The sequence below is a fragment of the Salmo trutta genome, chromosome 21 (genome assembly GCF_901001165.1).
Source record: "Salmo trutta chromosome 21, fSalTru1.1, whole genome shotgun sequence".
Lineage (NCBI taxonomy): Eukaryota > Metazoa > Chordata > Actinopteri > Salmoniformes > Salmonidae > Salmo > Salmo trutta.
Genome location: NC_042977.1, coordinates 51,105,343 through 51,127,326, shown reverse-complemented (window position 1 = coordinate 51,127,326; position 21,984 = coordinate 51,105,343). Strand labels below are relative to the sequence as shown.

The window sequence follows — 21,984 nt, the reverse complement described above, 5'->3', positions numbered from 1 at the left end:
CATGATGCAGCCCAGACTCCCAGGCTAGCAGTGAGTTAGTGGAGCTAAAATGGTGCAGCCCAGACTCCCAGTACAGGCTAGCAGTGAGTTAGTGGAGCTAACATGATGCAGCCCAGACTCCCAGTACAGGCTAGCAGTGAGTTAGTAGAGCTAACATGATGCAGCCCAGACTCCCAGGCTAGCAGTGAGTTAGTGGAGCTAACATGATACAGCCCAGACTCCCAGTACAGGCTAGCAGTGAGTTAGTGGAGCTAACATGATCCAGCCCAGACTCCCAGTACAGTCTAGCAGTGAGTTAGTGGAGCTAACATGATGCAGCCCAGACTCCCAGGCTAGCAGTGAGTTAGTGGAGCTAACATGATGCAGCCCAGACTCCAAGGCTAGCAGTGAGTTAGTGGAGCTAACATGATGCAGCCCAGACTCCCAGGCTAGCAGTGAGTTAGTAGAGCTAACATGATGCAGCCCAGACTCCCAGGCTAGCAGTGAGTTAGTAGAGCTAACATGATGCAGCCCAGACTCCCAGGCTAGCAGTGAGTTAGTGGAGCTAACATGATGCAGCCCAGACTCCCAGTACAGGCTAGCAGTGAGTTAGTGGAGCTAACATGATGCAGCCCAGACTCCCAGTACAGGCTAGCAGTGAGTTAGTGGAGCTAACATGATGCAGCCCAGACTCCCAGTACAGGCTGGCAGTGAGTTAGTGGAGCTAACATGATGCAGCCTAGACTCCCAGTACAGGCTAGCAGTGAGTTAGTGGAGCTAACATGATGCAGCCCAGACTCCCAGTACAGGCTAGCAGTGAGTTAGTGGAGCTAACATGATGCAGCCCAGACTCCCAGGCTAGCAGTGAGTTAGTGGAGCTAACATGATACAGCCCAGACTCCCAGTACAGGCTAGCAGTGAGTTAGTGGAGCTAACATGATCCAGCCCAGACTCCCAGTACAGGCTAGCAGTGAGTTAGTGGAGCTAACATGATGCAGCCCAGACTCCCAGTGAGTTAGTGGAGCTAACATGATGCAGCCCAGACTCCCAGGCTAGCAGTGAGTTAGTGGAGCTAACATGATGCAGCCCAGACTCCCAGTACAGGCTAGCAGTGAGTTAGTGGAGCTAACGTGATGCAGCCCAGACTCCCAGTACAGGCTAGCAGTGAGTTAGTGGAGCTAACGTGATACAGCCCAGACTCCCAGTACAGGCTAGCAGTGAGTTAGTGGAGCTAACATGATGCAGCCCAGACTCCCAGTACAGGCTAGCAGTGAGTTAGTGGAGCTAACATGATGCAGTCCAGACTCCCAGGCTAGCAGTGAGTTAGTGGAGCTAACATGATGCAGCCCAGACTCCCAGGCTAGCAGTGAGTTAGTGAAGCTAACATGATACAGCCCAGACTCCCAGGCTAGCAGTGAGTTAGTAGAGCTAACATGATACAGCCCAGACTCCCAGGCTAGGAGTGAGTTAGTGGAGCTAACATGATGCAGCCCAGACTCCCAGGCTAGCAGTGAGTTAGTGGGGCTAACATGATGCAGCCCAGACTCCCAGGCTAGCAGTGAGTTAGTGGAGCTAACATGATGCAGCCCAGACTCCCAGTACAGGCTAGCAGTGAGTTAGTAGAGCTAACATGATGCAGCCCAGACTCCCAGTACAGGCTAGCAGTGAGTTAGTGGAGGTAACATGATGCAGCCCAGACTCCCAGGCTAGCAGTGAGTTAGTGGAGCTAACATGATGCAGCCCAGACTCCCAGGCTAGCAGTGAGTTAGTGGAGCTAAAATGGTGCAGCCCAGACTCCCAGTACAGGCTAGCAGTGAGTTAGTGGAGCTAACATGATGCAGCCCAGACTCCCAGTACAGGCTAGCAGTGAGTTAGTAGAGCTAACATGATGCAGCCCAGACTCCCAGGCTAGCAGTGAGTTAGTGGAGCTAACATGATACAGCCCAGACTCCCAGTACAGGCTAGCAGTGAGTTAGTGGAGCTAACATGATCCAGCCCAGACTCCCAGTACAGTCTAGCAGTGAGTTAGTGGAGCTAACATGATGCAGCCCAGACTCCCAGGCTAGCAGTGAGTTAAGGGATCAGGTACGGTTCTCTATAATATGGGGATGGCTGTGCTGATAGACAGGTTTAATCCGTGACACATTTGAAAGAAGTACTCAACACAAATTCGAGTACCAAACCGTTTTTCATGTTCTAGTATTGAAAATGTACAGAAGCTTGGGTATGGCACACACACACACACAGACACTCACTGGCAGGGGTGTAGAGTCTGTATCATCATAACAGCTACTCCGTTGGCCACCTTGTCAGTGAAGCTCATCGCCCCGTAAACAAACGCTCCACTTTGCTGTGAAATACAGGGAAAGTTTCATTAAACACGAAAACAAGTTCCATCAGTCTCGAACTCATCGGCCCTACGTTTCTCCTGACCACAGAAAAACACTTTCACTAAGGGTCTAGTTGAAGCCTATAACTACAGTAAGGGTCTAGTTGAATAACTACAGTAAGGGTCTAGTTGAATAACTACAGTAAGGGTCTAGTTGAAGCCTTTAACTACAGTAAGGGTCTAGTTGAATAACTACAGTAAGGGTCTAGTTGAATAACTACAGTAAGGGTCCAGTTGAATAACTACAGTAAGGGTCCAGTTGAATAACTACAGTAAGGGTCTAGTTGAAGCCTATAACTACAGTAAGGGTCTAGTTGAATAACTACAGTAAGGGTCTAGTTGAAGCCTATAACTACAGTAAGGGTCCAGTTGAATAACTACAGTAAGGGTCCAGTTGAATAACTACAGTAAGGGTCCAGTTGAATAACTACAGTAAGGGTCTAGTTGAATAACTACAGTAAGGGTCTAGTTGAATAACTACAGTAAGGGTCTAGTTGAATAACTACAGTAAGGGTCTAGTTGAATAACTACAGTAAGGGTCTAGTTGAATAACTACAGTAAGGGTCTAGTTGAATAACTACAGTAAGGGTCCAGTTGAATAACTACAGTAAGGGTCCAGTTGAATAACTACAGTAAGGGTCTAATTGAATAACTACAGTAAGGGTCTAATTGAATAACTACAGTAAGGGTCTAGTTGAATAACTACAGTAAGGGTCCAGTTGAATAACTACAGTAAGGGTCTAGTTGAATAACTACAGTAAGGGTCCAGTTGAAGCCTATAACTACAGTAAGGGTCCAGTTGAATAACTACAGTAAGGGTACAGTTGAATAACTACAGTAAGGTTCTAGTTGAAGCCTATAACTACAGTAAGGGTGCAGTTGAATAACTACAGTAAGGGTCCAGTTGAATAACTACAGTAAGGGTCTAGTTGAATAACTACAGTAAGGGTCCAGTTGAATAACTACAGTAAGGGTCTAGTTGAAGCCTATAACTACAGTAAGGGTCCAGCTGAATAACTACAGTAAGGGTCTAGTTGAAGCCTATAACTACAGTAAGGGTCCAGTTGAATAACTACAGTAAGGGTACAGTTGAATAACTACAGTAAGGTTCTAGTTGAAGCCTATAACTACAGTAAGGGTCCAGTTGAATAACTACAGTAAGGGTCCAGTTGAATAACTACAGTAAGGGTCTAGTTGAATAACTACAGTAAGGGTCCAGTTGAATAACTACAGTAAGGGTCTAGTTGAAGCCTATAACTACAGTAAGGGTCCAGCTGAATAACTACAGTAAGGGTCTAGTTGAAGCCTATAACTACAGTAAGGGTCTAGAGCTTTTCCTGGTTAAATCGCACCTCTAAGTGTGTTAGTCAATAAACGTTGAATCGACTTCAAAAAAACGGTACAACTTTATTAACACAAACCGTCTGGTCCCCGATGAGGTCAGCGGTCATGGAGAGTGACATCACCAGGATGGTAGCTGACCCCACCCCTAGAAGGACGGACGCCCCGTAGATCTGGTCACCCATCTGGTCGTCTACCAACACCCAATAAGAGAAGGCCATGATCAGCAGCAGGCCCACGAAGTAGGTCATCTACCAATCAGAGACGAGCAAGACACGTGTATATATATTAGTTCAATAATGTAATGTCAGAGATACACTGAAAATACAAATCCATAAATCTACTGTGTTATGTGTATTACAGTTTGAGACAAACTACTGCACAGATCGGAAATAGACCAGACAGACACTCACACATTTGCCGATGAGTTTGCTGATAGGCCTCATGATGAAAGAGGAAGCGAAGCCGCTGACGTACATCACCAGGGGAATAGTAGCAATGTATTTCTGGAACAGGGAACAGAAAGTCTCAGTAACACAGTTTCCTAACCGGTGCAACCAAGGTCCTGGTTCTACATGAATAACAGGTATAGTTATAATTATAGGTATAGTTACAGGTATAGGTAGAGTTATAGGTATAGTTACAGGTATAGGTAGAGTTACAGATATAGTTACAGGTATAGGTAGAGTTACAGGTATAGTTACAGGTATAGGTAAAGTTACAGGTAGAGTTACAGGTATAGGTAAAGTTACAGGTATAGTTACAGGTATAGGTAGAGTTACAGGTAGAGTTACAGGTATAGGTAGAGTTACAGGTAGAGTTACAGGAAGAGTTACAGGAAGAGTTACAGGTACAGTTACAGGTACAGTTACAGGTACAGGTACAGTTACAGGAATCGTTATAGTTACAGTTATAGGTATAGTTACAGGAAGAGTTATAGGTAGAGTTACAGGTATAGGTAGAGTTATAGGTATCGTTATAGTTACAGGTATAGTTACAGGTAAAGGTAGTTATAGGTATCGTTATAGTTACAGGAATAGTTATAGTTACAGGTATAGTTAGAGGTAGAGTTATTGTTACAGGTATAGTTACAGGTATAGTTACAGGAAGAGTTATAGGTATAGGTAGAGTTATAGGTATAGTTACAGGTATAGTTACATGTAGAGTTATAGGTATAGTTAGAGTTACAGGTATAGGTACATGTAGAGTTATAGGTATAGTTACAGGTAGAGTTACAGGTATAGGTAGAGTTATAGGTATAGTTACAGGTATAGTTACATGTAGAGTTATAGGTATAGTTACATGTAGAGTTATAGGTATAGTTACAGGTAGAGTTACAGGCATAGGTAGTTATAGGTATAGTTACATGTAGAGTTATAGGTAGAGTTACAGGTATAGTTACAGGTATAGTTACAGGTAGAGTTACAGGTAGAGTTATAGGTATCGTTATAGTTACAGGTATAGTTACAGGTATAGATACAGGTAAAGGTATAGTTACAGGAAGAGTTATAGGTATAGTTACAGGTATAGGTAGAGTTATAGGTATTGTTATAGTTACAGGTATAGTTACAGGTATAGTTACAGGTAAAGGTATAGTTAGAGGTAGAGTTATTGTTATTGTTACTGGTACAGTTATAATTACATGTATAGTTAGAGGTAGAGCTATTGTTATAGCTACAGGTACAGGTACAGTTACAGGAAGAGTTACAGGTATAGTTACAGGTATAGTTATAGTTACAGGAAGAGTTACAGGTATAGTTATTGGTATAGTTACAGGTAGTTATAGGTAGAGTTACAGGTATAGTTACAGGTAGAGTTACAGGTATAGTTATAGTTACAGGTATCGTTATAGTTACAGGTATAGTTACAGGTATAGTTATAGTTACAGGTATCGTTATAGTTACAGGTATCGTTATAGGTATAGTTATAGTTACAGGTATAGGTAGTTATAGTTACAGGTATAGGTATAGTTACAGGTATAGTTACAGGTATAGGTAGTTATAGGTATAGTTACAGGTATAGTTATAGTTATAGGTATAGTTACAGGTATAGTTATAGTTACAGGTATAGTTACAGGTATAGTTAGAGGTAGAGCTATTGTTATAGCTACAGGTACAGGTACAGTTACAGGAAGAGTTACAGGTATAGTTACAGGTATAGTTATAGTTACAGGAAGAGTTACAGGTATAGTTATTGGTATAGTTACAGGTAGTTATAGGTAGAGTTACAGGTATAGTTACAGGTAGAGTTACAGGTATAGTTATAGTTACAGGTATCGTTATAGTTACAGGTATCGTTATAGGTATAGTTATAGTTACAGGTATAGGTAGTTATAGGTATAGTTACAGGTATCGTTATAGTTACAGTTATAGGTATAGTTACAGGTATAGGTAGTTATAGGTATAGTTACAGGTATAGTTATAGTTACAGGTATAGGTATAGTTACAGGTATAGGTATAGTTACAGGTATAGTTACAGGTATAGGTAGTTATAGGTATAGTTACAGGTATAGTTATAGTTACAGGTATAGGTAGTTATAGGTATAGTTACAGGTATAGTTATAGTTACAGGTATAGTTACAGGTATAGGTAGTTATAGGTATAGTTACAGGAAGAGTTACAGGTATAGTTACAGGTATAGTTATAGTTACAGGTATAGTTACAGGAAGAGTTACAGGTATAGTTATAGGTAGAGTTATTGTTATAGTTACAGGTACAGGTATAGGTATAGTTATAGTTACAGGTATAGTTATAGTTACAGGTATAGGTATAGTTATAGTTACAGGTATAGTTACAGGTATAGGTAGTTATAGGTATAGTTATAGGAAGAGTTACAGGTATAGTTATAGTTACAGGTATAGGTATAGTTATAGTTACAGGTATAGTTATAGTTACAGGTATAGGTATAGTTATAGTTACAGGTATAGTTATAGTTACAGGTATAGGTATAGTTATAGTTACAGGTATAGTTATAGTTACAGGTATAGGTATAGTTATAGTTACAGGTATAGTTATAGTTACAGGTATAGGTATAGTTATAGTTACAGGTATAGTTACAGGTATAGGTATAGTTATAGTTACAGGTATAGTTACAGGTATAGGTATAGTTATAGTTACAGGTATAGTTACAGGTATAGTTATAGTTACAGGTATAATTAAAGGTATAGTTATAGTTACAGGTATAGGTAGTTATAGGTATAGTTACAGGTAAAGTTACAGGTATAGTTACAGGTATAGGTATAGTTACAGGTATAATTAAAGGTATAGTTATAGTTACAGGTATAGGTAGTTATAGGTATAGTCATAGTTACAGGTAAAGTTACAGGTATAGGTATAGTTACAGGTACAGTTACAGGTATAGGTAGTTATAGGCATAGTTATAGTTACAGGTACAGTTACAGGAAGAGTTACAGGTATAGTTACAGGTATAGTTATAGTTACAGGTATAGTTACAGGTATAGTTACAGGTAAAGTTACAGGTATAGTTATAGGTAGAGTTATTGTTATAGTTACAGGTACAGGTACAGGTATAGGTATAGTTATAGTTACAGGTATAGTTATAGTTACAGGTACAGGTATAGGTATAGTTATAGTTACAGGTATAGGTACAGGTAGTTACAGGTATAGTTATAGTTACAGGTATAGGTATAGTTATAGTTACAGGTATAGTTATAGTTACAGGTATAGTTATAGTTACAGGTATAGTTATAGTTACAGGTATAGGTAGTTATAGGTATAGTTATAGTTACAGGTAAAGTTACAGGTATAGTTACAGGTATAGGTATAGTTACAGGTACAGTTACAGGTTTAGTTACAGGTAAAGGTATAGTTATAGGTAGAGTTATTGTTATAGTTACAGGTACAGTTACAGGTAGAGTTACAGGTATCGTTATAGTTACAGGTATAGTTAGAGATATAGTTAGAGGTAGAGTTATTGTTACAGGTATAGTTATAGGTACAGGTATAGTTACAGGTATAGTTATAGGTATAGTTACAGGTAAAGGTATAGTTACAGGTACAGTTACAGGTATAGGTAGTTATAGGCATAGTTATAGTTACAGGTACAGTTACAGGAAGAGTTACAGGTATAGTTACAGGTATAGTTATAGTTACAGGTATAGTTACAGGTATAGTTACAGGTATAGTTATAGGTAGAGTTATTGTTATAGTTACAGGTACAGGTACAGGTATAGGTATAGTTATAGTTACAGGTATAGTTATAGTTACAGGTACAGGTATAGGTATAGTTATAGTTACAGGTATAGGTATAGTTACAGGTATAGTTATAGTTACAGGTATAGTTATAGTTACAGGTATAGTTATAGTTACAGGTATAGGTAGTTATAGGTATAGTTATAGTTACAGGTAAAGTTACAGGTATAGTTACAGGTATAGGTATAGTTACAGGTACAGTTACAGGTTTAGTTACAGGTAAAGGTATAGTTATAGGTAGAGTTATTGTTATAGTTACAGGTACAGTTACAGGTAGAGTTACAGGTATCGTTATAGTTACAGGTATAGTTAGAGATATAGTTAGAGGTAGAGTTATTGTTACAGGTATAGTTATAGGTACAGGTATAGTTACAGGTATAGTTAGAGGTAGAGTTACAGGTATAGTTACAGGTATAGTTACAGGTATAGTTATAGTTACAGGTATAGGTACAGGTATAGTTATAGGTATAGTTACAGGTAAAGGTATAGTTACAGGTATAGTTACAGGTATAGTTACAGGTATAGTTATAGGTATAGTTACAGGTATAGTTATAGGTAAAGGTATAGTTATAGGTAAAGGTATAGTTATAGGTAAAGGTATAGTTATAGGTAAAGGTATAGTTATAGGTAAAGGTATAGTTATAGGTAAAGGTATAGTTATAGGTAAAGGTATAGTTATAGGTAAAGGTATAGTTATAGGTAAAGGTATAGTTATAGGTAAAGGTATAGTTATAGGTAAAGGTATAGTTATAGGTAAAGTTATAGGTAAAGGTATAGTTATAGGTAAAGGTAGAGTTATAGGTAGAGTTATTGTTATAGGTACAGGTAGAGTTACAGGTATCGTTATAGTTACAGGTATAGTTAGAGATATAGGTACAGGTATAGTTACAGGTAGAGTTACAGGTATAGTTACAGGTACAGGTATAGTTACAGGTATAGTTATAGGTAAAGTTAGAGGTAGAGTTATTGTTACAGTTACAGGTATAGGTAGAGTTATAGGTATCGTTATAGTTACAGGTATAGTTATAGGTAGATTTACAGGTATAGTTACAGTTATAGGTATAGTTACAGGTATAGTTACAGTTATAGGTATAGTTACAGGTACAGTTATAGGTATAATTATATAGGTACAGTTACAGGTACAGGTATAACTATAAGTAGGAATGTACAATATATCGGTGAACATATCGGAATCGGATGATATTAGCTAAAAATGCCAACATTGGTATCGGTATAATTATTGGTATCGGTATAGTTACAGATATAGTTATTGGTATCGGTATAATTATTGGTATCGGTATAGTTACAGATATAATTATTGGTATCGGTATAATTATTGGTATCGGTATAATTATTGGTATCGGTATAATTATTGGTATCGGTATAGTTACAGATATAGTTATTGGTATCGGTATAATTATTGTTATCGGTATAATTATTGGTATCGGTATAGTTACAGATATAGTTATTGGTATCGGTATAATTATTGGTATCGGTTTAATTATTGGTATCGGTATAGTTACAGGTATAATTATTGGTATCGGTATAATTATTGGTATCAGTATAGTTACAGATATAATTATTGGTATCGGTATAATTATTGGTATCGGTATAATTATTGGTATCGGTATAGTTACAGATATAATTATTGGTATCGGTATAGTTACAGGTATAATTATTGGTATCGGTATAGTTACAGATATAATTATCGGTATAGTTAAAGACATAGCTATAAGTATCGGTATAATTATTGGTATATTTAAAGGTATAAGTATAGTTAATTATACTTATAGGCAATGCTATAGGTATCGGTATAAATATTGGTATAGTTAATTGTAGTTTTAGGTATCGGTATAATTATAGTTTTTGATACAGGTATAATTATTGGTATAGTTATAGGTACCGCTATAGGTATAGTTACAGGTATAATTACAGGTATAATTATAGATATAGGTATAAAAATAATTATAGGTATAATTATCGATATAGGTATAGTTATAATTATCAGTATAGTTATAATTATCGGTATAGGTGTAATTATCGATTCGGTATAATAAGTATAATTTATACCTATATCAACTTATCAATATAGTTATAGGTATAGTTCTAATTATAGGTATAGTTATAGGTATAATTAAAGGTATAGTTATAGGTACAGGTATAGTTATAGGTATAATTAAAGGTATAGTTATAGGTATAATTAAAGGTATAGTTATAGGTATAATTAAAGGTATAGTTATAGGTAGAGTTATAGGTATAATTAAAGGTATAATTAAAGGTATAGTTATAGGTATAATTAAAGGTATAGTTATAGGTATAATTAAAGGTATAGTTATAGGTATAATTAAAGGTATAGTTACAGGTATAGGTATAGGTACAGGTGTAGTTATAGGTACAGGTATAATTAAAGGTATAGTTATCGCTATAGTGGTGTTACCTTTGGCAACATGAGAGTGTTGGTAAGATACAGGATGTTGTTACCTTTGGCAGCATGAGAGTGTTGGTAAGATACATGGAGATGTACGTCTGAGACAGGTTCACTATCAGTCTGGTGGACATGTAGAGAAACGCTACCTGAACAGGACAGAAGGAAAATACAGGAACTAAAAACACCTCTATTAATTAACACGGGCTAAAAACACCTCTATTAATTAACACGGGCTAAAAACACCTCTATTAATTAACATGGGCTAAAAACACCTCTATTAATTAACATGGGCTAAAAACACCTCTATTAATTAACATGGGCTAAAAACGCCTCTATTAATTAACACGGGCTAAAAACGCCTCTATTAATTAACACGGGCTAAAAACACCTCTATTAATTAACACGGGCTAAAAACACCTCTATTTATTAACACGGGCTAAAAACACCTCTATTAATTAACACGGGCTAAAAACACCTCTATTTATTAACACGGGCTAAAAACACCTCTAATAAAACAGGCTAAAAACAGACAAAGCAGTGTTGTGTCTGCAAAATCTCAACAAAAATATATTCAGTTTCATTTGTCATATACATTTTTTTAATGAAAACTGTATTAAGTAGAGCAATCCTACTGCTTGATAGAAACAAACAACCCCGATTGGAAGTACACCGAGCATCGAACCCAGAACGGAAGATTGAGTATCAGATCAAAATGCTTGTTGAAATCCAACCAGCTGTTGAATCGGACTTAAAAATCTCTCAGATCCAAAAACGTCAGGTGTGTTTCAGTGTTACCTGGTAAAAGGAAGGCTGTTTCAGCCAGCATTTCCACCTCAGCAGCGACTGGACAGGGGTGGCAGCCTGAGGGCGAGGGATGAGGGGCCGGCGCTCTCCTTCCTCTTCATCCTCCTCCTCCTCCTCCTCTCTCTTCTCTTCCCGTGCTACCCCCTTCTCTTCCCGTGTGCCCAGGTGGAAGAGGACAGAGAAAAGGGCACCGATACCCAGCACGATGAGGCTCAGGTTCTGAAAGAAAAAATAAATAGAGAACGAAAAGTATAAACGGACGGATTTAAATATCTCCTCTTCATCCCTCCCTGAAGTTGTCTAATATTGTTATACATTGATTAATTTTTTAATAACAGTGTTGAAATGACACACTGAAGGTCTAGCATGAGCCTACAGTGCATTTCAACAAGAACTTCCTATTACAAACACGAGGAAGAAGATAACATCAGCAAGATAATGGGTTGTGAATGGTTGTGGTCATACGCATTCTTAAAAATAAAAAATAGGTTTTCAAGATTAAATTGTATCATGAATTTGCATCAACTGTACAGGAAACAATACACAATCTGGAGACCAACCCTAATCTACTCACCCTGAATATAGGGATATCTATGGGGTAATGTATGGCTCTGAATATTAGGGATATCTATGAGGTAATGTATGGCTCTGCTCACCCTGAATATAGGGATATCTATGAGGTAATGTATGGCTCTGCTCACCCTGAATATAGGGATATCTATGGGGTAATGTATGGCTCTGCTCACCCTGAACATAGGGATATCTATGGGGTAATGTATGGCTCTGAATATAGGGATATCTATGAGGTAATGTATGGCTCTGCTCAGCCTGAATATAGGGATATCTATGGGGTAATGTATGGCTCTGAATATAGGGATATCTATGAGGTAATGTATGGCTCTGCTCAGCCTGAATATAGGGATATCTATGGGGTAATGTATGGCTCTACTCACCCTGAACATCTATGAGGTAATGTATGGCTCTGAATATAGGGATATCTATGAGGTAATGTATGGCTCTGCTCACCCTGAATATAGGGATATCTATGGGGTAATGTATGGCTCTACTCACTTTGAATATAGGGATATCTATGGGGTAATGTATGGCTCTGAATATAGGGATATCTATGAGGTAATGTATGGCTCCGCTCACCCTGAATATGGGGATATCTATGAGGTAATGTATGGCTCTACTCACCCTGAATATAGGGATATCTATGGGGTAATGTATGACTCTACTCACCCTGAATATAGGGATATCTATGGGGTAATGTATGGCTCTGAATATAGGGATATCTATGGGGTAATGTATGGCTCTACTCAGCCTGAATATAGGGATATCTATGGGGTAATGTATGGCTCTGCTCACCCTGAATATCTATGAGGTAATGTATTGCTCTGAATATAGGGATATCTATGAGGTAATGTATGGCTCTGCTCACCCTGAATATAGGGATATCTATGGGGTAATGTATGGCTCTGAATATAGGGATATCTATGGGGTAATGTATGGCTCTGAATATAGGGATATCTATGAGGTAATGTATGGCTCCGCTCACCCTGAATATGGGGATATCTATGGGGTAATGTATGGCTCTGCTCACCCTGAATATAGGGATATCTATGGGGTAATGTATGGCTCTACTCACCCTGAATATAGGGATATCTATTAGGTAATGTATGGCTCTACTCACCCTGAATATAGGGACATCTATGTGGTAATGTATGGCTCCGCTCACCCTGAATATAGGGATATCTATTAGGTAATTTATGGCTCCACTCACCCTGAATATAGGGATATCTATGGGGTAATGTATGGCTCTGAATATAGGGATATCTATGGGGTAATGTATGGCTCTACTCACCATGAATATAGGGATATCTATGGGGTAATGTATGGCTCTGAATATTAGGGATATCTATGAGGTAATGTATGGCTCTGCTCACCCTGAATATAGGGATATCTATGGGGTAATGTATGGCTCTGCTCACCCTGAATATAGGGATATCTATGAGGTAATGTATGGCTCTACTCACCCTGAATATAGGGATATCTATGGGGTAATGTATGGCTCTACTCACTTTGAATATAGGGAAATCTATGGGGTAATGTATGGCTCTGAATATAGGGATATCTATGAGGTAATGTATGGCGCCGCTCACCCTGAATATGGGGATATCTATGGGGTAATGTATGGCTCCGCTCACCCTGAATATAGGGATATCCATTAGGTAATTTATGGCTCCACTCACCCTGAATATAGGGATATCTATGGGGTAATGTATGGCTCTGAATATAGGGATATCTATAGGGTAATGTATGGCTCTGAATATAGGGATATCTATGAGGTCATGTATGGCTCCGCTCACCCTGAATATAGGGATATCTATGGGGTAATGTATGGCTCTGAATATAGGGATATCCATGGGGTAATGTATGGCTCTACTCACCCTGAAGATAGGGATATCTATGGGCCCCAGGGTCTCGGTGAGAGAGGGGTCCTCGTCTGATCCGGTCTGGAAGTGGAACAGCAGGTAGGCCACAGCATACACTGTTATATTGGCCATCACTGTAAACGCATACCTGGGAGAGGAGGACAAGAGGTGGAACTCCTTTCAGCACTGGGGAACACTCTGGCCCCCCTTCCAGCACTGGGGAACACTCTGGCCCCCCTTCCAGCACTGGGGAACACTCTGGCCCCCCTTCCAGCACCGGGGAACACTCTGGCCCCCCTTCCAGCACCGGGGAACACTCTGGCCCCCCTTCCAGCACCGGGGAACACTCTGGCCCCCCTTCCAGCACCGGGGAACACTCTGGCCCCCCTTCCAGCACTGGGGAACACTCTGGCCCCCCTTCCAGCACTGGGGAAAACTCTGGCCCTCCTTCCAGCACTGGGGAACATGCCATGCCCACACCACGTCTATTTCTATGGGCACAAACGGCTAACACCCTTCTTGTTGGCGAAGAGAATATTTTGCCATTTTAAAAAGCAAATTTCCTGCAATTCTATACATTTTGCCATGTCTTATGTGTGTTCATGTGCTATTTGAGTAACTCAAACATTACAACAAAATCAACAGGTTAAAAAAAACCTTGCGGCTAGTTGATCTGGACATTTCTGACAAGTTATAAAATGGCACCGACGGATAGAGCTGCCGTGCTTCTAGCTCTTAGGAAACTTTGCAGTATTTAGTTGTTTTTTAATGTGTTATTTCTTACAAAAACATTAATGGGCTAATAATGTGTTATTACACACAGCCGGGAAGAACTTCTGCTCTGATATCCAGCGGTAACTCACCAGCATTACCACAAAGAAAATGACCTTTCCGGATCGGCTATATGCCTTTTATCCTCGCTTCGAGGCAAGCAACACTGAAGCATGTGTAACAGTGTAGGTTCCGTCCCTCTCTTCGCCCCAACCCGGGCTCGAACCAGGGACCCTTGCACACATCAACAACTGACACCCACCGAAGCACCGTTACCCATCGCGCCACAAGAGCCACGGCCCTTGCAACGCAAGGGGAAACCCTACTTCAGGTCTCAGAGCGAGTGACGTCACCGATTGAAACACTATTAGCGCGAATCACCGCTAACTAACTAGCCATTTCACATCGGTTACACATGCATGAGAGCATTTAACATCGATGGGGCTGTAGTGGAGCAGGTCGAGAGTTTGAAGTTCCTTGGTGTCCACATCACCAACAAACTATCAAGGTCCAAACACACCAAGACAGTCGTGAAGAGGAAACAACACCTTTTCCCCCTCAGGAGACTGAAAAGATTTGTCACGGGTCCCAAGATCCTCAAAAAGTTATTACAACAGCACCATCGAGAGCATCCTGATCGGTTGCATCACCGCCTGGTACGGCAACTGCTCGGCAGCCGACCGTAAGGCGCTACAGAGGGTAGTGCGTACGGCCCAGTACATCACTGGGGCCAAGCTTCCTGCCATCCAGGACCTATATACCAGGCGGTGTCAGAGGAAAGCCCATAAAATTGTCAGAGACACCAGTCACCCAAGTCATAGACTTATCTCTGCTACTGCACAGCAAGCGGTACCGGAGCCCCAAGTCTAGGCCCAAAAGGCTCCTTAACAGCTTCTACCTCCAAGTCATTAGACTGCTGAACAATTAATGAAATGGCCACCCGGACTATTTACATTGACCCCCCCCCCCCCTTGTTTATACACTGGTGCTACTCTCTGTTTATTATCTATGTATAGTCACTTTACCCCTACCGCCATGTAGAAATGACCTCGACTAACCTGTACCCACGCACACTGACTCGGTACCCCTGTATATAGCCTCATTACTGTTATTTTATGGTGTTACTTTCTACTTTAGTTTATTTAGTAAATATCTTATTAACTATTTTCTTAAAACTGCATTCTAGGTTAAGGGCTTGTAAATAAGCATTTCACGGTAAAGTCTACACCTGTTGTATTCGGCACGCATGTGACAAATAAAAATTTGATTTGATTGACCATGCAGACTAAACGCGTCTCGTGGTCGAGGAACAACACGTGCTCCTTGAATGACAGGGGGCGGGGCTAGGTCTGTGGGGAAAGCGGCGTGGAGAGAGAGCGGAGAGAGACGACTGAAGTAGCCAAGTAAACTATAAAAATATATTTAACAAACCAAACATTAAAAAAATACCATTATCGAAGCTAAAGTAAAAACCCAAACCGGTCAGTGCATTAATACTGGTATATCGTAAAATATGGTATACCGCCCTAGCTCTATCCTGGTTGTTCTTTACCTGTAAGCAGTGAGCTCCATCCTGGTTGTTATTTACCTGTAAGCAGTGAGCTCTATCCTGGTTGTTCTTTACCTGTAAGCAGTGAGCTCCATCCTGGTTGTTATTTACCTGTAAGCAGTGAGCTCCATCCTGGATGTTATTTACCTGTAAGCAGTGAGCTCCATCCTGGTTATTATTTACCTGTAAGCAGTGAGCTCCATCCTGGTTGTTATTTACCTGTAAGCAGTGAGCTCCATCCTGGATGTTATTTACCTGTAAGCAGTGAGCTCCATCCTGGTTGATATTTACCTGTAAGCAGTGAGCTCCATCCTGGTTGTTATTTACCTGTAAGCAGTGAGCTCCATCCTGGATGTTATTTACCTGTAAGCAGTGAGCTCCATCCTGGTTGTTCTTTACCTGTAAGCGGTGAGCTCCATCCTGGTTGTTCTTTACCTGTAAGCGGTGAGCTCCATCCTGGTTGTTCTTTACCTGTAAGCGGTGAGCTCCATCCTGGTTGTTCTTTACCTGTAAGCGGTGAGCTCCATCCTGGTTGTTCTTTACCTGTAAGCGGTGAGCTCCATCCTGGTTGTTGTTTACCTGTAAGCGGTGAGCTCCATCCTGGTTGTTCTTTACCTGTAAGCAGTGAGCTCCATCCTGGTTGTTCTTTACCTGTAAGCAGTGAGCTCCATCCTGGTTGTTATTTACCTGTAAGCAGTGAGCTCCATCCTGGATGTTATTTACCAGTAAGCAGTGAGCTCCATCCTGGTTGATATTTACCTGTAAGCAGTGAGCTCCATCCTGGTTGTTATTTACCTGTAAGCAGTGAGCTCCATCCTGGTTGATATTTACCTGTAAGCAGTGAGCTCCATCCTGGTTGTTATTTACCTGTAAGCAGTGAGCTCCATCCTGGTTGATATTTACCTGTAAGCAGTGAGCTCCATCCTGGTTGATATTTACCTGTAAGCAGTGAGCTCCATCCTGGCTGTTATTTACCTGTAAGCAGTGAGATCCATCCTGGTTGATATTTACCTGTAAGCAGTGAGCTCCATCCTGGTTGTTATTTACCTGTAAGCAGTGAGCTCCATCCTGGTTGATATTTACCTGTAAGCAGTGAGCTCCATCCTGGTTGTTATTTACCTGTAAGCAGTGAGCTCCATCCTGGTTGTTATTTACCTGTAAGCAGTGAGCTCCATCCTGGTTGTTATTTACCTGTAAGCAGTGAGCTCCATCCTGGTTGTTATTTACCTGTAAGCAGTGAGCTCCATCCTGGTTGATATTTACCTGTAAGCAGTGAGCTCCATCCTGGTTGTTATTTACCTGTAAGCAGTGAGCTCCATCCTGGTTGTTATTTACCTGTAAGCAGTGAGCTCCATCCTGGTTGTTATTTACCTGTAAGCGGTGAGCTCCACCTTGGCGGTCCCCTAGCTCCATCCTGGTTGTTATTTACCTGTAAGCGGTGAGCTCCACCTTGGCGTGTTCGCAGGACACCAGCTCAGGGATGAGGGACAGGTGTGAGATCTGCGTGGCAGCCCAGCCGAACTGGAAGATGATGATGAACGGGATGAAGTACGTCAGGCTGACCCACTGAGAGGTGTTCTGGTCACATCCCAGACACTGGTTAAAGATGAACGCAAAGGACAGCAGCACACTGACCGTACCTGGAGAGGAGGGAGGGGATGTTATTGTTGACCTGTGTATCTCACTTCACTTTAACAACAGTAGCCTTGTCATTCATGCCAATAAAGATCATCTTACTCCAAACCAAATCTGAGTAATAACGAGGGGAATGAGGTCACAGCCCAGGCACAGGAAGGGGAATGAGGTCACAGCCCAGGCACAGGAAGGGGAATGAGGTCACAGCCCAGGCACAGGAAGGGGAATGAGGTCACAGCCCAGGCACAGGAAGGGGAATGAGGTCACAGCCCAGGCACAGGAAGGGGAATGAGGGGAAAAGGAAAGAACATGAAGGGTATAGGCACACTGATCGTCCCTGGAGGGAGAGAGAGGGTGTTGTGAAAGCTTTGATGTGGAAGGTTTTTGTTCTAGCCCAGCACTGACACACCTGATTCAACTAATCAATGGCTTGATGATGATTTGTTTTAGCAGCTGTGTTAGTGCTGGGCTAGAACAAAAGGATGCACACCCAGTGGGTCTCATGCAGGAGCAGGCCTGATCATCACAGCCCACTGATCCCAGATAGGGCGACCTGTCTAGCGCAGAGCTGCCTGGTAACCTGTCTAGCGCAGAGCTGCCTGGTAACCTGTCTAGCGCAGAGCTGCCTGGTAACCTGTCTAGCGCAGAGCTGCCTGGTAACCTGATAGCGCAGAGCTGCCTGGTAACCTGTCTAGCGCAGAGCTGCCTGGTAACCTGTCTAGCGCAGAGCTGCCTGGTAACCTGTCTAGCGCAGAGCTGCCTGGCAACCTGTCTAGCGCAGAGCTGCCTGGTAACCTGTCTAGCGCAGAGCTGCCTGGCAACCTGTCTAGCGCAGAGCTGCCTGGTAACCTGATAGCGCAGAGCTGCCTGGTAACCTGATAGCGCAGAGCTGCCTGGTAACCTGATAGCGCAGAGCTGCCTGGTAACCTGATAGCTGGTAACCTGATAGCTGGTAACCTGATAGCTGGTAACCTGATAGCTGGTAACCTGATAGCTGGTAACCTGATAGCTGGTAACCTGATAGCTGGTAACCTGATAGCTGGTAACCTGATAGCTGGTAACCTGATAGCGCAGAGCTGCCTGGTAAACTGATAGCGCAGAGCTGCCTGGTAAACTGATAGCGCAGAGCTGCCTGGTAAACTGATAGCGCAGAGCTGCCTGGTAAACTGATAGCGCAGAGCTGCCTGGTAAACTGATAGCGCAGAGCTGCCTGGTAAACTGATAGCGCAGAGCTGCCTGGTAACCTGATAGCGCAGAGCTGCCTGGTAACCTGATAGCGCAGAGCTGCCTGGTAACCTGATAGCGCAGAGCTGCCTGGTAACCTGATAGCGCAGAGCTGCCTGGTAACCTGATAGCGCAGAGCTGCCTGGTAACCTGATAGCGCAGAGCTGCCTGGTAACCTGATAGCGCAGAGATAGCTGGTAACCTGATAGCTGGTAACCTGATAGCTGGTAACCTGATAGCTGGTAACCTGATAGCTGGTAACCTGATAGCTGGTAACCTGATAGCTGGTAACCTGATAGCGCAGAGCTGCCTGGTAACCTGATAGCGCAGAGCTGCCTGGTAAACTGATAGCGCAGAGCTGCCTGGTAACCTGATAGCTGGTAACCTGATAGCGCAGAGCTGCCTCCTGGTAACCTGATAGCGCAGAGCTGCCTCCTGGTAACCTGATAGCGCAGAGCTGCCTCCTGGTAACCTGATAGCGCAGAGCTGCCTCCTGGTAACCTGATAGCGCAGAGCTGCCTCCTGGTAACGTAACCTGATAGCGCAGAGCTGCCTCCTGGTAACCTGATAGCGCAGAGCTGCCTCCTGGTAACCTGATAGCGCAGAGCTGCCTCCTGGTAACCTGATAGCGCAGAGCTGCCTCCTGGTAACCTGATAGCGCAGAGCTGCCTCCTGGTAACCTGATAGCGCAGAGCTGCCTCCTGGTAACCTGATAGCGCAGAGCTGCCTCCTGGTAACCTGATAGCGCAGAGCTGCCTCCTGGTAACCTGATAGCACAGAGCTGCCTCCTGGTAACCTGATAGCACAGAGCTGCCTCCTGGTAACCTGATAGCACAGAGCTGCCTCCTGGTAACCTGATAGCTGGTAACCTGATAGCACAGAGCTGCCTGGTAACCTGATAGCACAGAGCTGCCTGGTAACCTGTCTAGCGCAGAGCTGCCTGGCAACCTGTCTAGCGCAGAGCTGCCTGGCAACCTGTCTAGCGCAGAGCTGCCTCCTGGTAACCTGATAGCACAGAGCTGCCTCCTGGTAACCTGATAGCTGGTAACCTGATAGCACAGAGCTGCCTGGTAACCTGATAGCACAGAGCTGCCTGGTAACCTGATAGCACAGAGCTGCCTGGTAACCTGATAGCACAGAGCTGCCTGGTAACCTGATAGCACAGAGCTGCCTGGTAACCTGATAGCTGGTAACCTGATAGCTGGTAACCTGATAGCTGGTAACCTGATAGCTGGTAACCTGATAGCTGGTAACCTGATAGCACAGAGCTGCCTCCTGGTAACCTGATAGCACAGAGCTGCCTGGTAACCTGATAGCGCAGAGCTGCCTGGTAACCTGATAGCGCAGAGCTGCCTGGTAACCTGATAGCGCAGAGCTGCCGCCTGGTAACCTGATAGCTGGTAACCTGATAGCGCAGAGCTGCCTGGTAACCTGATAGCACAGAGCTGCCTGGTAACCTGATAGCACAGAGCTGCCTCCTGGTAACCTGATAGCTGGTAACCTGATAGCACAGAGCTGCCTGGTAACCTGATAGCTGGTAACCTGATAGCTGGTAACCTGATAGCTGGTAACCTGATAGCTGGTAACCTGATAGCTGGTAACCTGATAGCTGGTAACCTGATAGCACAGAGCTGCCTCCTGGTAACCTGATAGCACAGAGCTGCCTGGTAACCTGATAGCGCAGAGCTGCCTGGCGACCTGAATTGCCACAAACTACCAGGGAACTGTCTGGCAGCACCTGAAAGTAGGATGTGGCCTGTGGAAGTAACTTCCTTATGGATGACTCAGCTTAAAGTTTGGTCACAAGACTACAAGTGTTCAGTTCAACACGTCATTTGCATGGTAACATAATAGCCTTTATTGTCCTTTTATTGAGAATGCTACGGAATACATACATTGGCAATTGTAAGATCCAAATATTACATCATTTGACTAATTCATAATTGTATCATAATTACAGTGTAGCAATCAACCAATGCACGTATATGAAACAGGTATAGACACTTACCCACTAAATGCCATGTCTTCCTCTTGCCGTACGTCCCACAGCCCGGCGTCCGGTCCGACTCGTAGCCGATAAGGGGTGTGCAGACCCCGTCCGCTATCTGCCCCACCAGCAGTAACACACCTGCATAGGTGTTCTGAAAGCCCAGCACGGAGTGGTAGTACACCAGCAGATAGGTGAACCACATGGACGCACACAGATCGTTCAGAAAGTGTCCCACAGCGTAACTCAGCCGCCGACAAAAAGGCAGAGACCTCTGTGTGTAGTCCGACATGACTGCTTCGAGAATATTAGGTTATTTTCTATTCGAATTATAGTCAAATTGTTATTGTGAGACCTTTTGATTAGCTAATATGTTCGCCCTAAATACGATAAAATAACTTATCTGAATACTCAACAAGCAAAAATAGAATTCCACTTTGAAAACAAATATTAGGTCCTACTTGTGTGAGTACAGATCGGTATTCCCCGAAATGTCCGTGTCCCTCTGATCCCGCGGCATGATGCCAGTTTCCTTACGATCAGCTGCCTGTTATGAAGACAAAATAAACCTCTCTCTATATATTCAGGCACCTAACAAAACACCTCAACCACTGTCCTGACCTCATCAAACCCCTAACCGAGTTAGGCGGTTAACGTGTTAAACTAAAGTAACACCTCTTCCACATTCATAACATATATCATCCGTTTCACAGACATATATCTCGCTCATCGATTTACAGATAATACCGATCGATAATACCGATCGACTTCCAAAGATATTCGCGTCCTCGACCCTACCGGTTCAGGTATTCTCAGGAGTTAACAAACACTATGACTCTGTTACATGACAACAAATGGCGGACCGCGTTCCGGTGAAATAAAGGCCCCGGTCTGGACCAATAGGAACGCAGAGCTACTCTCCTCTCACGTGATGCTGACTGATGTTATTCCGGAAGAGGGATGACTTCATTCCTGATACATTAGTTTCATCTCAATTTAAAATCAGATAAGATACATTGTTTAAACTTTTCATTATATTATTTCTGTGATTGATTTAAGTTTAGAACTACATGTATAAGTTTTCTGTGCTACTATAATAGAAATACATGTATATGTCTCATTGGATACTGAAAGTGAATTCATCACTCAAGTCTAGATTCAGTCCAGTGATCAATTATTTCTCACACAGGGTCAGAGTGCATCACATGCTTTAGTGTGAAGAGCTTTGTCA

The 21,984-nt window shown here is 42.4% G+C and overlaps 1 protein-coding gene across 2 annotated transcripts in view; it reads right to left on the bottom strand.

Annotated features, from left to right (window-relative positions):
* Positions 1 to 21,633, bottom strand: part of mfsd12a (major facilitator superfamily domain containing 12a) — a 27,593-nt gene extending 5,960 nt beyond the window's left edge. The window contains exons 1-8 of one of the 2 annotated variants that reach the window (XM_029706104.1): positions 20,775 to 21,633; positions 17,337 to 17,547; positions 13,603 to 13,735; positions 11,144 to 11,371; positions 10,402 to 10,494; positions 4,123 to 4,215; positions 3,790 to 3,960; positions 2,235 to 2,329 (exon numbers count right to left, since the gene is read on the bottom strand). In XM_029706104.1, coding sequence (XP_029561964.1) covers positions 2,235 to 2,329; positions 3,790 to 3,960; positions 4,123 to 4,215; positions 10,402 to 10,494; positions 11,144 to 11,371; positions 13,603 to 13,735; positions 17,337 to 17,547; positions 20,775 to 21,045 — 1,295 coding nt within the window. In that variant the 5' untranslated portion in view covers positions 21,046 to 21,633. The remainder of the gene's footprint in view (positions 1 to 2,234; positions 2,330 to 3,789; positions 3,961 to 4,122; positions 4,216 to 10,401; positions 10,495 to 11,143; positions 11,372 to 13,602; positions 13,736 to 17,336; positions 17,548 to 20,774) is intronic. The other variant, XM_029706105.1, reaches the window with a different exon arrangement.
* Between the last annotated feature and the right edge of the window lie 351 nt (positions 21,634 to 21,984).